Source organism: Sander vitreus, chromosome 24 (assembly GCF_031162955.1).
Source record: "Sander vitreus isolate 19-12246 chromosome 24, sanVit1, whole genome shotgun sequence".
Classification (NCBI taxonomy): domain Eukaryota; kingdom Metazoa; phylum Chordata; class Actinopteri; order Perciformes; family Percidae; genus Sander; species Sander vitreus.
Genome location: NC_135878.1, coordinates 2,596,459 through 2,613,087, shown reverse-complemented (window position 1 = coordinate 2,613,087; position 16,629 = coordinate 2,596,459). Strand labels below are relative to the sequence as shown.

The 16,629-nt window shown below is 39.8% G+C and overlaps 3 protein-coding genes across 9 annotated transcripts in view; 2 read left to right on the top strand and 1 right to left on the bottom strand.

The window, feature by feature from the left end:
- The window catches only part of LOC144512554 (FERM, ARHGEF and pleckstrin domain-containing protein 1-like), a 59,764-nt gene extending 55,768 nt beyond the window's left edge, over nucleotides 1-3,996 (top strand). For all 5 annotated transcript variants that reach the window (XM_078243319.1, XM_078243320.1, XM_078243318.1 and 2 more), the window contains exons 27-28: nucleotides 912-1,063; nucleotides 3,027-3,996. In XM_078243319.1, the coding sequence (XP_078099445.1) occupies nucleotides 912-1,063; nucleotides 3,027-3,102 (228 nt within the window). In that variant the 3' untranslated portion in view covers nucleotides 3,103-3,996. The remainder of the gene's footprint in view (nucleotides 1-911; nucleotides 1,064-3,026) is intronic.
- Nucleotides 3,997-6,033, bottom strand: LOC144512555 (gamma-glutamylaminecyclotransferase B-like). 2 transcript variants are annotated; one of them, XM_078243322.1, is made up of 2 exons: nucleotides 5,892-6,033; nucleotides 3,997-5,217 (listed from the first exon to the last, which is right to left on the bottom strand). In XM_078243322.1, coding segments are annotated over exons 1-2 (495 nt in total). In that variant the 5' UTR covers nucleotides 5,894-6,033; the 3' UTR covers nucleotides 3,997-4,724. The 2 variants fall into 2 exon arrangements, with proteins under 2 accessions (XP_078099448.1, XP_078099449.1); XM_078243323.1 differs by having other exon boundaries at nucleotides 5,913-6,033.
- A 147-nt stretch (nucleotides 6,034-6,180) lies between these two features.
- Nucleotides 6,181-16,269, top strand: arl13b (ADP-ribosylation factor-like 13b). Of its 2 annotated transcripts, XM_078243901.1 has the most exons (10): nucleotides 6,182-6,626; nucleotides 9,242-9,312; nucleotides 9,634-9,883; nucleotides 10,450-10,555; nucleotides 10,799-11,001; nucleotides 11,089-11,203; nucleotides 11,777-11,936; nucleotides 13,090-13,212; nucleotides 13,989-14,057; nucleotides 14,784-16,269. In XM_078243901.1, exons 1-10 carry the CDS (start codon nucleotides 6,568-6,570, stop codon nucleotides 14,858-14,860), a joined length of 1,233 nt encoding a protein of 410 aa, XP_078100027.1. In that variant the 5' UTR covers nucleotides 6,182-6,567; the 3' UTR covers nucleotides 14,861-16,269. The 2 variants fall into 2 exon arrangements, with proteins under 2 accessions (XP_078100028.1, XP_078100027.1); XM_078243902.1 differs by lacking the exon at nucleotides 13,989-14,057 and having other exon boundaries at nucleotides 6,181-6,626.
- The last annotated feature ends 360 nt before the right edge of the window (nucleotides 16,270-16,629 follow it).

Sequence of the window (16,629 nt, the reverse complement as noted above, 5' to 3'; positions counted from 1 at the left end):
GCATCAACCAGATGGTTTTTTGAATGAGACCTGTTCCCCTGGCTATTGCTACCTCCAGAAAGTCTGCAGCACGGGTCGTGGTGGTGCTCTGTCATCTCGGTCATCTACCGCAATGATCTGGATCTGTCCCCTCTGCCTTTGCCTGAGCGGTCTTCTTTTGAATGGCTGGCATTTAAATGTAAACCCCCTTTTCCCATGACAAAAGTTCTCATCTACCAGCCACCCAAACTAAACTCCTCCTTCATTCCAGAGATGTACCACCTTCTCTCTACATTGGGTAATCCAGACTGAATTACTGCAATGCACTGCTCATTGGGATCCCTAACATGAGTCTTCAGAGACTACAATATGTCCAGAACAGTGCTGCAAGGATCCTGATGAGAGTGCAAAAAATACAGACACATAAAACCCTTTCTCCATTCACTTCATTGGCTTCCCGTCTCCACCAGGATTGAATATAAGGTCTCTTTCCTCTCATCAGTGCATCCACCTACTTGAAAGAACTACTCACCCCTCTAACCTCCACACGATCCCTTCGCTCTGCAAACACAATTTGCCTCCTCCTCCCCAGGATTAAGCTCAGCACCACGGGTGATTGGGCTTTCTGTTCGGCCACCCCTCGTCTCTGGAATGCCCAGAGACCACCTCTGACTACTGAGAGTTTAAAAAAAACAAAAACATTACTTTTTAGCAAGATCTATACATTTTAATTAACTTGCTGCTGATTCTATTCTCCCGTTTTTAAGCTTTTATCTGTCTTTTAAATTGATGGTTTTATCCTGTAGTGCTTTGAGATTTGTTTTAAATGTAAAGTGCATTATAAATAAAATGTATTATTATTATTATTATTATTATGTTGCATAAAGACCATTATTGAGGATTCCCTGTCCTTCTGGCTCGTCTGCTCACAGGATGACTACCCTCTGGCCAGCCTCCCTCTGCTGGGCTACTCCGTCACCATCCCGTCTGAGTCGGAGAGCATCCATAAAGACTACGTCTTCAAACTCCACTTTAAATCCCATGTCTACTACTTCAGATCAGAGAGCGAATACACCTTTGAAAGGTACGGTATTTTGGGTGATCAGGGATGGGGATTTACACAACCGTAGCAGTTTCAATCAACAGCACTCTCAGACGAAATGTTGAGGTGTGCAGATGATCAGAAATGGGAATGGATGTTTAATTTTGACGTCTGATTTTGATTACTTTGTCTAATAAGATTGGAAAGAAGATGTATTATAATATTTATGCTGATTGCTTCATACATAGGCAAGGCACGTTTATTTATATAGCACATTTCAGCAGCAAGGTATTTCAAAGTGCTTTACACAAAACATCAAAAGATCTGAGACAAAATGCAAAAGAAAATGACGTTCAAAAACAAATAAAACACTCATTAAAGAGCCAAGAGAATATAATATAAAAACAGGCTTAAATGGAGTATAAAAAAAGAATATAAAGAATAAATAAAATGGTTTATTTAAAGAAGAAAAGTAACAGGAAATGATAATTTCTTGATTTAATAAAAGGCAGCGGCAAACAGAAAAGTCTTCAGTCTTGATTTAAAAGAAGTGAAAGTTGCAGCGCTGCAGCTTTACAAAGACACCACAAAATACAGAAAATAAGCATCTCTCAACACATACTCTCATGCAACACAAAACCTGCGTCCATATACATTAAACAGGTACCTATATAGGAAGCACATTAACTTCTCCTTTCACTGGCATTTGTTAATTGAACAACGCTGTTGGCTGCATTCTCCGCAGTAAGTGTAGCAAGGCCCTTGCACAATGAGATATTGCACAACTAACATATTGCACAACCCCAATAGCGTACATATTGCACAAATGACACATAACGTTGTTGAATATTGTGATAACAATGTACTTGCAATAAATAAACAAACATTGAAGTGTACTCAGTTCTGCATTTCTGCTGCTTTTGTTATTCTGCTAAAATACAACAAATGCTTGTTGAATTTAAAACAAATGAAAGGAAACCAACCTTCTTTTATTGAACATTGTATTGAATATAAAATACACTACTAAAGAAAGAATGACAGTCGCATTATAAAGTGCAGTTTTCTACTGACAGTTTCTTTAAACGCTCCGAGTGTCCTTTGCGATATGTCGCAGCCTTTCGCGATGTGTTTATTGTGCCAGCTGGTATCGCGATGACGATTTAAAAAAAATAAAATAAAAAGCTATATATTGTGCAGCCCGAATACCTGACCTGCATCTTAGCACTCAAAGACAGAAACTTAACCTTGGTGCAGTCCACTTATACACTATTCAAAATGAATGAATGAATGCTTTATTTCAAACATGTAAAAAAAAAGGAATAGGAAAAAGCAAAAGCTTATTTAATCCTCCCCCCTTTTCCACCACTATATAATAATCATCAGGAATAGCTACATGTTTACATCATAATGTATTTATATCATATTTAACACGTTCTTTACAATTTCCTATTATGTATATTGACACACCACAAATGTGTATTGTGTATATGTATATATTGACCATAAAAAATAAATAATGTAAGTCATTTTTTTAAATTTTATTTAACCTGTATTTATCCAGGTAAGTCGATTGAGAACAACTTCTCATTTGCAGCGACGACCTGTCACATTCACACAGTTCCACATTCATACCTGGAAGCTGCCCAGTACAACCACAGTCTGATCTGCTGGCCACTGGGCAGCTCCACTGGAGCTGGTTGGGGTTAAGGGCCTTGCTCAAGGTCACCTCAGTGGTGTTAATGAGGGAGTGACAAGCCCTGCTCATTCACTTTCCCCACCCAGATTTTTGATCCTGTAATCAAATAAGTCTGTGATAGTCAAAACCCTTCCTCCTCCCTGTATTTTGTGAAAACCATATTTTTGTACATCTTTTTAAACCGGGTCATACTTGGACATTGCTTTAAGGATGTACTCAATCCGTTCCACAGTTTCACTCCACATATAGAAAGTAAACACAAACTGTTGTTTGAGCTTCAGTATTATAAGAACCATCATTTTCCACCAGGTGGATGGAGGTGATCCGCAGTGCCACCTGCTCTGCCAGCCCCTCCCTGCCGAGCACCAGGAAAGACCTTTACTGATGATGTGCACAGAGAGACGCTCGCCTGGGTGAAGATCTGGACTTCAGACTGCACCAACACCAGAAAAGACTCTTATTATATCAGACACACAATCACATACCCATCACTCAGAGATCCTCCCACTTCTAACACTTTCTGCACCACTTGTCTGATCAGCGATGTCTGTGATTTCAGTTGTCCACGATGTAATTCATAATGTCAGTTTTTTTTCTACTCCAAACTGGCAACACAAAGTCTTGCTGGCAACGTTTTTTTTCCTTTACCGATTGTGTATTTTAGTGTTTTGAGTGTTGTTCACATGCACACACACAGACTGAATATTCACCCCCAACAACATATCATGTTTACAACAAGGAGGATTTTATCGTCATGATAAACCTAAATGGTATACATGGGACTTACCAGAAGTATTTGGGACACTGAAGCCATGAGTTTGTGCACCTTTTTTTTTGCATTTCCTTGATAAATATTCCTGTATGATGACACCTTTGTAATGAGAGTATTACATGTACATAAAATGCTTGAATTAAGACCTAAGCCAGGATTTTAAACTGTGTGCATGTGAACAGACTCTTGATAATGACAGTAATGACAGTGTTTTCTATGTATAATTAGATAATGCCAGTTTGGACACAATTAGATCCATCTTTTTCCTTTTTGTACAGTACTTTGATACACTGTGAAATGTCCTCTTTTTTATGTCTTCCTGTGAGTTCTGCTTTGTTTAGAAGGATAAATGATTTTAACACTGCTTCCAACGCCAACAGAGATTTCACTGGTCCGTTTGCCAAATACCTTCTCTTCTGTGCTCCTCGAGTTTTCTGGATTTTACTATTCTAAATAAAGATGAGAAAAGATTGTGCTCATATGAAAAATAAAGAGATGACTCAGAAATTGATGTCTTGTGTTTTTATCTCTAGGCACAGAACCCCCAGATGGGATGAGGACCACACAACAAAGAGCATGATCACAAGTAACAATTCAGGAGAAGTTAACACAAACTTGTTTTAGGTGTGGCATACATTATTTTAATAAATACCAAAGTGTTTGGGTACCACGTCAAACATTACAAACTTGTGCAACTATTTGAATGCTTGAGGAACTGGAGGATAAACAACACAGAAGCAGAAGCAGGATGAATGCCCTTTTTAAAGTATATTTACAATGAGACTAATCAATTAAAGACCGGTTACATATTGACATAGTAATTACTCTTATCATAACGTGATTAACAGCAAACATGTGACTCCGTATGTTGAGGTTATTATGTCAACAGGCTGTGTTTCCTTTTAAAAAGATGAAAACCTTGTCGTACTTCTGCACTACTAAAATGCATTAAGATGTTTGTTTTTTTAAAGATGCAGCACATACTGTAGGAATTGGACCACAACACAACCTCCTAGTTTGATTTCAAGTCGGTCTTTAAGTCATGAAGTACTCAAACTTGACAAAACTAGACACATTTTTTTCTTGAGATGTCATTGATATATATTCTCCACCTGCTCTGCAGACAATATTTTGAGGCATCGTTGTTCAGAGGTAAAAAAAACAAACAGATTAACTTTGTGGATCATATTTTTCTCTTTACTCTGGATCTGCTCTCCTCATTCCACTGAGCTACATCAGTCTCGTCCTTCTCTGGTCACATACTCGAGCCCATGATCTGCATATGCGTCGTAGCTCTCATAGCCGGGCAGTGAGGGCCAGTCTGGCTGGTACGCAGTCGTGCTGTACACAAACGCTTCTGTGCTGCTCCCTGCTGCCGGCCTCTCCTCTCCCTCTGTCTTCCCCACCCACTCCTTCACCTCCAGATCGACCTGAGTCCGCTGGTACATGGTGGGAACCCCTTCAAAGTCATCCAGGAATTTCAGCATCTTGTCGTCTACTTTATAAATCTCTCCTTGGACTCGGTGACCTTGGCCGGGGATGTTGAGGAGGAAAGGGATGTTGTACTTGCCGGCGATCACAAGTGGGTATTTCTGGGTGGTGCAGGCCGAGGCGAGGAACTCCGCCGTACCATTGGCACTCTCAAACATACGGTAGTAGTTGGGCTGCCCCTTCTTCAGGGTGCCATAGACGAAGACACGAGCCATGTGGTTACAGGAGAGCAGACACCTGTGAAATAAAGCAAGGAAACAGTAGTGGGGTCATTCAAATAAAGCTGGCTGAGCAACTTGTCACCATGTTTTTTTTTTTTTTTTTTTTAATATGATTTTGCATTAAACAATAGGCTACATTTTAATACCTCTACTTGAGCTATGGAATTATAGTTTTAATATTTTCTATTATCTACAGTATGTCTACATTTGTAAGTGTAAAACTGGTCTGAGAATGTCGCTTTGCACACATCATGGGATGTCTTGAATAACACCTTCCACAGTTCTCTCAAAAGTGAGGCATCGAAAATGTTACATAAGTTACGTACAAATGTATTTGCATCAAAAGTACCATAAGTAAACGTACTCATTCAGAATTGGATTATTATTATTGACAATGCATTAATGTGTATCATTTTAGTGGAGTAAATAGCCTAGTATAATTGTATTACCTCTGAAATGTAGTAGAGTAGAAGTATATAGTAACGTTGGCATAAAATACAAATACTCAAGGAAATTCCAAGTACATCAAAATTGTACTTATTCTGTAAGTAAACTTACTAATTGTAAGTAAATACAGAACTTGACTAAATACAACTAAGAGTAGCCTAATAATGTATACCAGGACCAACCGTGTTAAAGCGCTATTTTACAATGCAAAACGGCTAAAAGCAATTATAATATGTAACCTACATTGAAGGAGTACAGCCTTACCAGGAATGTGATTGAGAAGATCTTCTTTTTCTTCTTTTGACGTTTTATGGCTTCTTTTAAGACGATTTAAAAAAGTGCTTCCTCCTTGAGGTTGTTCAGATGACCAGTGTGAACAGCGCATGCGCAGTTCTCAATCACAAAACTTCACTCACAGCTGTTGGTTATTTTATCGTCCACAGGAGGCGCTCTTTCAACAAGTTCTCTTAATACATCCATGCAGCTCCCCATAGACAGTAAAAGAAAACGACGCTGATTTGTTGATTACGGAAGGTGACGTAAGCACGTCTGCAGCCTAGCAGCAGAAAAGACGGCGTAAACAAAGCGGCAGCTACAAGTCAGCTAACGCTAAGAAACGTTAGCTCATATTTTCGTGAGTAAAATACTTTATCGTAGCTGCATTCGGTTATATGTGAAACCCTGTTTTATTTTACTAGTGAGCACAACGTTCATTCGTATGGTAACAGACTCACTCATGCGCTGAGATTGAAATTAAACGAGTTACCAAGATACCGTTATTGCTAACGTTAGCTACATTAGCTCGCTATGTAGCCAATTTAGGTTAAGAATCGATCAGCTGGCTAAACAAGGTCGGATAGTGTTGTGACGCCTAGGGCTCGATGACCACTTGATCCCAGTCATCTGGACTTGGACTGCGATGTTTAGCCTGATGGCGAATTGCTGCAACTGGCTGAAACGTTGGCGAGAGCCTGCAAGGTAAGTTCTGTTTTTATCATGAGGACCAAATCTTTGATCCTCCTGTCCTAAACATACTACTCAAATCAGTTTGTTTCAATAGTTTGCAAGAATGAGTCGTCAATTGATGTGGAATCTTAGTTTGTGGTCACTACTATATGTTGTGGGTCAAAGCAGTTCATTATAATCTACTTTATTACACAACATATTAAAATAGCTACAACCACTGACAGATCAGACAGATATATATATATATATATATATATTCTTCTCACTGTGCATACATTCATGTTTACATTCATTTTATCCATTTGCAGGTACTTTCGTCCACACATTTATATTACCTTATTTCACATTTTACTATATAGTTATCTCTATATTTGAACTTGGCCTATTCTTATGTCTTAGATTCTCATCTAGTTTTTTTTAACATGTGATTTTCTGTTTTATACAAATTTAATTAGCATTGTTGGAGGGAGCCTGAGAACTTGAACCTTGATAGATCTAAGTTCAGTGGCGTTTGACCCAAGTAATGAAGAATTTCCATTATGCTCATATTATAGCTTTGTTGTACCATCACAGCCAAATAAAATGCAACGAAAGCACTTTGTTGGACTTTTCTAAATGGCACCCAATGCACACTGCAGACAGTTTGTCTTATTATGTTGAAGATCATTTTGTTTTGTATGAAATACTGCCTGTGTTTTATTATAACCGTAAGTAAACGATCTGCAAAATTGTAAATAACGGAGCCTTATTACAGATATTTTAAATAGAGCTGATATCTATCTATCTATCTGTCTATTTATCTGTCTATCTATCTATCTATTTATCTGTCTATTTATCTGTCTATTTATCTGTTCATTTACTCAGTTTGATACTACTATGTCATCATACTTGTTTCATTCATTTATCTATTTCTATCTGGTCTGAGTTATCTATTTTTATTTGACTATCTCATATCTATCTATTTATCTGTCTATTTATCTGTCTATTTATCTGTCTATCTATCTATCTATCTATCTATCTATCTATCTATCTGTCTATTTTACTTATGTGAAGCACTTTGAATTTCCTTGTTGTTGAAAGCTGCTATACAAATACATTTGCTTTTCCTTGCTTATTATGTGATATTTTATACAGCACACAGTTAATCTATTAATCAAATTAATCAAGAACATATTTGGTAGATAAATAGATCTTGATGATAATCATCTTAGTACGTCTTTTCAACCTTTCATCTTGGATTCCCAGTATTTTTTAGCTGACCGTCCCTTTGTGACTGGATACAGAGCATGTAAAACATTCTGAGGGTGAAGCAGCAGGATCAGCAAAATGTAATTGCGAGTGCTTATTCCATGTGGTGCCTTTGAGGCATCTGATCCTTCGGACTTAGTCAGAAATCCTCACCTAATCCTACAGCCAGGTCTGTTCAGCGGGTCTGTTCCTTTTGGCCGGTTGCTTTGAGGTGTTTGGAGCAGCGTGGGTTAGCAAGCGGAGAAAGGGCAGCCAGTGTCTCACCTTCTGGAGGTTCACAACAAGCGGCTACCCTGATGAGGGCCAGTTGGCTCGAGAGGACAGTTAGATGGATAGTGCGGTTGATGTCTTTTCGGCGCAAGTGTCAAAGTTAAGTATGCATCCAGGAGACAAAGCCGGGTGTGTTTGTGTGTACGATTTAGCTTTATGTGCATCTCTTCTCAGATGTTTGCAGTCTTTTCTCCTTTTCAGTGCGAGTTCACAAAGTAGATTCAGTTCTGTCCTTTTGTTTTATATTTAGCATTTTGGTTTTTTCCATTCTACATAAGAGTTTAATGCCAGTAGCCATAATGTAAACCTAAAGATTTGCAAGGTTGCTGTTATAATTACAGCATAAGCATCTACTGTCAAGGTGCTACATTTCTAGCTATTTCTTTATCTTTGAAAGGTCCTTTCAAAAAGTGCGTTCAGTTTCTCCAATATTATTGAGAGTTAAACTTTCGACCGTTTTCTTTCATTTTGGACAGGTTAGTTGGGGCTAAATGCTGTCAGACTGTGACTATGTCCCTGTTAAGGGACATTATAATGGAAATGTTGCATTGCTTTCAGAAAAGTTACACTTGCATATTCAAATTTCAACAGAGATGGTCTCTTTGCATTAGTAAGATATTTGGACCATTGAGCAACTTGGTGAGCCTCCCGGCTTACTGTCCAGGTGTGTGCATGCATACGTACATACTTGCTGGGATGACTGATGTCTGTTTGGATTTTCACGATTCACCATGCTTTTTGAAGACTTTTTGAGTACTGTAACCATCTGTACTAATATTGCCTTGAGCAAATATAGTGTATCTCTGTCTTGTTTTATTTGTGTTAGCTGACCACGTGACTGTTGCTGACTCACTCTAGTCTATTGAGCGGATCTCTGATTGCGTTGGTCATTCCGATTATTAATTGGCTTATCCGTGCCATTTCAAATGCATCATGAGATCTTATGCCAGCTAATGCAGCTTCTTTAGCTCATACACTGCACATTTGAATGCAGGGCACCATACAGTAAATGGCATCAGACTTCTTCTTCTGCCCTACTTCTAACCCGGACTTCTGGACCTGAGGGATAGTGATGTCTCTGTTCATATGTATTCATTCTTACCCAACAGGAAAGTGACTCTGGTTATGGTGGGACTGGATAATGCAGGGAAGACAGCCACAGTACGAGGAATCCAAGGAGGTTAGAACGGTTTGTCATAAATGTCAATAATGTATATTTAGTGTCTTGTGTTTTGCACATTTTTCTTGTTTTAAATAAAAAACTATTGTAAATAATAGAACAGTTGAGTTTGTAAACCATGCCCTCCATCTTGTTACGCCTCATTTACTCTTCTGTTTAATATTTTATTATCATGTTTATTTTACATCAACAGTTATGCCTCGCTGCTTTTATATTTTATCACTGCTACTGCAAAAGTAAGTTGTCTGATAAGGTTTTATTGACCTTTTCGAATGCGTTGTCTCTGTAACATGATTTATGTTTGCTGATTGTTTTTTGCAGAGAATCCCGAGGATGTGGCTCCTACAGTGGGCTTTTCCAAGGTTGACCTGAAGCAGGGCAAGTTCGATGTGACCATCTTTGACCTGGGTGGCGGGAAGAGAATCCGGGGCATCTGGAAGAACTACTATTCGGAGTCGCACGGCGTGGTGTTTGTGGTGGACTCCAGCGACGTCCAGAGGATCCAGGAGACACGGGAGACCATGGCCGAGGTTCTCCAGCACCCGCGCATCGCAGGGAAACCTGTGCTAGTGTGAGTGTTGTATCAGCCAAGGAAATAATACTTGACAAAGTTTCAGAATTCATGAAGTTGTAAAAAACAATCACAGAGGGCGAGGTGTTAAGCAGGAGGAGATTATAGAGAAATTGCCCGGCCTAAAAGTCAAGTCTCGAGTGCTTGGTCCAATTTGTTTCTGAATACGTGCACTGCAGGTCGATTCCTGGAGGCATCTGCTTTTTCAGTAATCAGGACACAAAATCAGCACAGGTTGAGGCACAGATAGTTTAAAATATTTCCCCAGGTATGCAGATAGTGTTGTAATCAACAATCCACAATCAGGGCAGAGCCATATTTCCGTAAGATTTCCATAAGATTTCCATAAGATTTCCAGCCACTAATAACTATGCAGCTATGCAAAGGTTGAGTTTGATAAGTCCTTGCAGCTACTTTTATCTTTCTTTTCAAAGATTGAGTTGGTTGTACCTGGAGCTGGTCTGCTCTAGTGTAGTCACAGGAGAGTTATTTCAAAGTTTGTATTCATTTAGCTTTTTCTTCACAACATAAATCACTAATATCTCTTTATTCTGCTCTGCTTTCAGGCTTGCCAACAAACAAGACCAAGAGGGAGCGCTGGCTGAAGCAGACATCATTGAGAACCTGTCGTTGGAGAAGCTTGTTAACGAGAACAAGTGTCTCTGTCAGATTGTAAGTGTTTGTGCACCTGTTGTGGCGGTTGAATGACAATAAGGGCATTTGGTTTAACTGCAGTTTTACCCAAAATATAGACAAATAGCCAGGCTTGTTTTTTGAGAACAGTTCATTCTCCTTCTTTAGCATATGGCATGTACTGTAGTCTGGTGGCTGCTTTCATTCAAGGTATCCTTCAAAATCACAAGTTTTGTATTGTGCTAGTGAGGACTAAACTCTCGCTATATGTTCCTACCACAGGAGCCATGCTCAGCCGTTCTAGGCTATGGCAAAACGTTCGACAAGTCCATCAAGAAAGGCATGAAGTGGCTCCTCAGCAACATTGCCAAAGACTACGAGGCCATTACTGAGCGCGTGCAGAAGGACACGGCCGAGCAGCGCGCACAGGAGGACCAGGACAAGAAGGAGAGGGCGGAAAGAGTGCGGCGGATACGGGCGGAGAGGTGAGGACATGCAACTCAACATCTGTGGAATCAAATGAACACATTGGATCACGGTTTCAACAATCCCACCTCATGTTGTGTCCACAGAGAACGGCAGGAGCAGGAAGAGGCCGAACGTGAGGGCAGGCAGATCCAGGAGGAGAAGCTTGATGATGAAAACATTCCGAGCCCCTTCCAACCAATCAGCAACGTGATTATGGAGGTGTGTGACCACTGTGTATTAGGGGTGGGGGGAAAAAATGGAAAATCGTATATATGGGGATTTTGTTTTTTTTGCATTTCCCTAGAATCAATATTTTTTTTTACCAATGATTCCCCTTAATATTTTCTGTTTATACGGTATCGCTGGCGGCGACTACGACATATCTGCTTCCAGCAAAACAGAGCGAAAGCAGAAAATCTGTGTGATGTACTTCTTTACAGATGAAATAACTGTCAGACTGACATTATTTTTACAAAACAATTAGTATTTAGAAATGTCTCATGATATATTGTCTTTTAGAAGGGTGTTATTCAACTTCTGTTTTTGTTAAAGAAGGAAAAGAAAATCGCAATGCTCAATACTATCGAATTGCAATACGTCTAGAATAAATGAAAATCGCAATACAAATCCATTCGGCACACACGTATCGTGAAAGGGACAGAAGCATTTTGTCCCAGCCCTACTGTGTATTGCTGCGTTTTAGACTGTTGAAGACTTCCAGTTGGAGCTGAAGTCATGGTATATTTTTCAGAGCTCAGGAAAGATCGCTTTTGGCTTTCATGTTCCTTTCAGAACGAGGATAAAGAAAAGGAGAGGAAGAGGCAACAAGAGCCGCAGGCCGCGAGGACCAACACCCCGAAGACAGATGCTGATCAAGAGGAAGAGGAGAACGAGGACGACAGCGACCAAGAGCCAGGCAACACAAGACAAACGCCGGAAAATCCCAGTTCAGGTAAGCGCCAAACCACTGAAACATTTTCAAACGTTTCTCGTTTCTTTTATTACTGTATACAGCTTTGTGGCTGGGATTTGCTGTGTGCCCGGTTGACTGGATAGCACCTCATGATTTCAATCACTTGGCAAATAGTTCGACAGTTTTATAAAATGTGTTTTTCTGCCAAGATATTCATTTAGAAGTTACATAGAAACAACAGATAAAAATGATCAGATGTGAGGGCAGCGGGCGCCTTTTTTAAAGAGTCTTTCCTCGCAGTTTGTGGTTCAGCTTTGGGGAGGGGGGGGGGGGAGTCCGAGCTTGTAGATAAGTAGAAAGCAAGATAGTAAATCTATTTTCATTTTGAAAGCAAATGACTAAACAAACCAAAATGGCAACAAAGATATCTCAAGGTATATTTTAAAATGTGAAAGAGACACCCAGTCAAACTAAGCAACTGTCTGATATGTATCCTCCTTTTTTTTTCTTTTTTTTAAGCTCAGAGTACTGAATGTCTCAGATAAACCTAATTACACATTAAGAAAATGATAACGAGAGAAACGAAGGGACTAAACAGATGGCACTGGGGTAACAGTTGGTAATTGCTCCAGTCTAGAAGGGAGGAATCACTCTTATTTGATTTTTATTAAAAAGTAATTTCGTTTTTTTTTAACCTAGACCCCATTCCCCCATGCATTTGTGTCTAATAGACTGATGTGACCAAAAATCTTTGAAATTGGTCCAGAATTGAGCGAGATCGCAGCGATGGGACCGCACAAACCAAGCTGCAATGTAACCTAATGAGGCAATTGTGCAGCCTCAATTTGTGTCCACTAAAAGTGATTGTTTTTGCTACGGACAGGATTAGATTGATATTAAAAGTGTGTGACAACGTTATCGGTCTCACAAGGTGACTTTTTGTCTGAAGACAGCGGTGTGAGGAGTGGAACACGAGTCGGGATCAGGGAGTCTGTTGTTTCGTAGTAGGCTACAGAAATTATAGGTTTGTGTTGTTATCTAAAAGAGTTTCAATGCCATGGCTCCATATTTAAATGACTTTGACAATGTGGATGAGGTCTTCATAATTGGATGGCCGCCCAAAATGACCCTTTCCACTTTAGACATCTGGATTCTTTGTTCATGCCCTTTTTAAATGTCTCTGTACTTGCAGCCGCAACAGGCGAGCAAGACAAAAAGAAGACGAGGAAGCTGCACCTGAAGAGGAAGCACAGGGTGGACCCGCTGAGGACGGAGGACGGGCCAGCAGAGAGCCCCACCCCTCCACCTCCTCCAGGTCAGTCGGTCCTCAAAGGCACTTTTGTAGTTTCTAACTGAATCTCTGTGTAGTTTCACTCCTACGCTTCGATCCTACATTCAAATCTCAGATTTATTTAACTGTTTACTGGTCGCTGTTAGTCTTTTCAGAGCTGTGTGAAGTCACTGCTCATGCAAACTGACTATTTCCTGCAGCTGCCGCTTTACATTAACATGATGAACCAACTGGAGGCTTTAATTGTTGAGCATTTCTAGGAATTGCAATGCATTTGTCAGCCAGTTAGCCGTACATGCTAGCCTTCAATAAAAAAAAATTCTACACAACCACATATGGACACATGTGGCACTATTTGATCAGCCGATCAGTTTGAAATCTTGCGGGGGAGGAATAGTACAATCAGGGCTTTTCGGTGAAGAGCTCCACTGTGATGTAAATCTCACCCGCTGTCGAAAACATCAATAGAGCACCTTGATGATGAAATTGTGGGAAGGATGGCGACGAGGAATTTCTGTCGTTGAACTGCTTGATCATGACTACTGATACTTCTTTGATATAATGAAGCAAACTTTCTATCCAGCATGTAGCCAGTGTCGCTGTCTAGCTATAGATTGTCAGATACGCTGTTTTGTTGTTGTTGTTGTTGTGTGTTGTTGCTAATCCCTCTGAGCATTCTCAAATCTGTAAAGGAGTCCGATGAACCAGATTCGACTTCTGCTATGAGGAGCATCACTTCTGACTTTTTTTTTTAGGATTTGTCCTGATAACTGTTCATATTTTTTATTTTTTATTTTTAGTGGGATGGGCCACACCCAAAGTTTCTAGGCTGCCAAAACTAGAACCACTCGGGGACTCGAGACATTCTGGTAAAGATGCCTGTGAAGTCCGACCATTCTTCATCCCTCACTGTTAACCATTGTTCAGTTTCATGCATTACTTCCTTTTTGTTTCAAAGCCAGATCAGCCATTCACTCTCTCACTAACCTGCTCTTTGTGTGGATTAACTCATTGACTAACTGTCATCAGTGTTTCCTCTAGGCAGTAATGTGTTGGATGCAATATGAACCCACTTAACAGTTGTAGCACTTTTTTCTGTTGTGGCGTTATCTTATAAAATAAAAATACTTATTGCAAATAGTAGCACTACAGTAGTTTTTCTAAGGAGACAGTCTGGTGGATTTGTTTCTTTCACAGCAGTAGTGGTAAATTGCTCAATGTGATGTTGCCGAGGAAACACTGAGCTCTGTCTGGCTTAAGATGTGTGTTGACTGTTAATTAATATCACAGACCCACATCACTGTCTTTCTCTTCTCCTGCATCTCACCAGGCATATGTTTGAATGTGTGTGGATCGTTCATGGTGGCAGACATCTTTATATTAACTCAAAGGCTTGTCTGTGGATTCCTCTACATTTTTCCTCCCAGTCTACATATCCCATCTCACTCTGTGCAGCAACCGCCATGGCTAATTCTCTTTTTTTGCGTACATTGTTACATTGTTGTAGATAGGGCTCTAATTGACAGTTACTATTTCAGGACTCGATGGATGTAGTACACTAACGTAGTCAAACTTTTTCTCCACCCCCTCCACAGAATTTTACAAGAAGCCCCTCCCGCCTCTTGCGAACAAGCCGCGGCCTAACAGTGACACTCAAGACGTCATTGTTTAACCTCCTTTACTGATTGAGGTCCTCCAATCATGGCTCTCTGGCTTTCTGTCTCACGTGAGCGGTGTGTAGACAACCAAACAGAAGAGACACTGCAGACAGGCGACTCCTGGTGTGGGAGCCGGGGAGCGCCGAAAGTGTGACAGACACCAAACACGGGAGCAACATGGGAAATGAAGTCCTGCTCAGAAGCTCATATGTGGTTCCACAAACTGATACATTTTCAGTGCGAAACAATGAACCTGCCTGAACTGATTTTATGTCAGGTTCTGTCTCCCCTCGACAAAAGCACATTTGGTGCTGAACTCTTTCCGCTACTGTAGACTGAAACTGCATTGATTTTTTTGTGAATATCAGTGTTGGACGGTTTGGACTCCATTTGTCCAGCTGAAATGCTTTTAATTGACAAAGAATTTTAATCTGTCCGCTATAACCTTATATATGTTTATGTCTGTTACTGAATAATGGATTTGTATACACGCCGCCAGTAAAAATGACCATATTTTATTCATTAATTTGGCACCTTTTGGTTTTGTAGTGTAAACAAAGGTGTATGTGATCTCTTGGAGGTCTTAAGTGGCTTTTCACAGCTGAGTGCTTTAAATGTCATCTTTTTAAAGTTGGAAACATTTCCCTTTTCGCAAACACCTAAATGAGGTGAATTGTGGGAATGATTTGCTACACTACACTACTGTACGTGCAAGTGTTACACTACACAATTGTTGTTAATTGGTCAGTTTTAGTACTGAATGTCTTTTTGAAAGTTTTTACGGCCATGAAAAGATTAGTTAAATCAGTAATAGGGAACATTTTCTGTCCCTTGCCAGCAGCATCATAAAGGTCTTTTTATTCATTGTTAATATAAAAATATATTTGTCTACAGGGCTACAGATTGTTTATGCATTCTGCTGTTTACACTGTGTATCTGTTTTTAAAGTGATATTTCTCTGGAGGCAGGAATCAGCCTCAGACTTGCTGCCTCTTGGGTGGCCCTGAGGTGTGTGAGCCAGTGCTGTTGTTGTTCCAGCTTTTCTTACTCCGTCTCCTGCACCCATTTTCACTTTGAAAATAGCTAAAATTGCATCTCAGAAAACCCAAATATGGAAAAAGAAGAACTTGGAACACAACATTGCCCCAGTTAAGTTTCTGTGTGTTGGAAGAGTTTCAGTGGGATGATGATGGAGTAGAAAGTATCATTACACCGACACCTGGAACAACCAGTATTGGGTCAGAACACATGAGAATATGTGTAGCAAAAGAAACACCATGAAATATAGCTGTAAAACTACAATATATTTCAAATGTATAGTGCAGTACTCACTCTCCTGTTAATGATGTAGATGTTTGAAAAAAATATTTTTTCTACGCAGTTTGAATTTTATAACATCACAATTAAAGATGTTTTAAATATATTCTTGACTGCTTGGAATCAATTTGTGTTTGTTTCTCTGATTGCATTATTTCTACATTAGGAGCTAGGGTTTTTTTAACTATGTGTACTGCAATCACATGGGAAAAGTAACTACATTTACATACTGTGAATCGTTTTTTGAATCGAGATTCGATTTTTGAATGGAATCTTGAGCCTAAAAATAGATATCGAATCGTGACATTTTCTGAATCGTGCACCCCTATCAGGAGCAGTTGTCACTAGATTGGAATTGAAGAGTGCGTAGTTTTGTTTTTGGCTCAACATGAACATTAGTTGGTTCATCATCCAGCACCTGCTTAGCATACACCTGTGTCTGTTTGCCACTGCTGATGATTACTCA

Excerpts from the sequence above, each read along its gene's own strand:
- arl13b (XM_078243901.1), top strand. The coding sequence starts at position 6,568 with ATGTTTAGCCTGATGGCGAATTGCTGCAACTGGCTGAAACGTTGGCGA. Across the intron at positions 9,313-9,633 it reads AGTACGAGGAATCCAAGGAG|AGAATCCCGAGGATGTGGCT; the intron begins GTTAGAACGGTT and ends TGTTTTTTGCAG. Across the intron at positions 14,058-14,783 it reads CGGGGACTCGAGACATTCTG|AATTTTACAAGAAGCCCCTC; the intron begins GTAAAGATGCCT and ends CCCCCTCCACAG.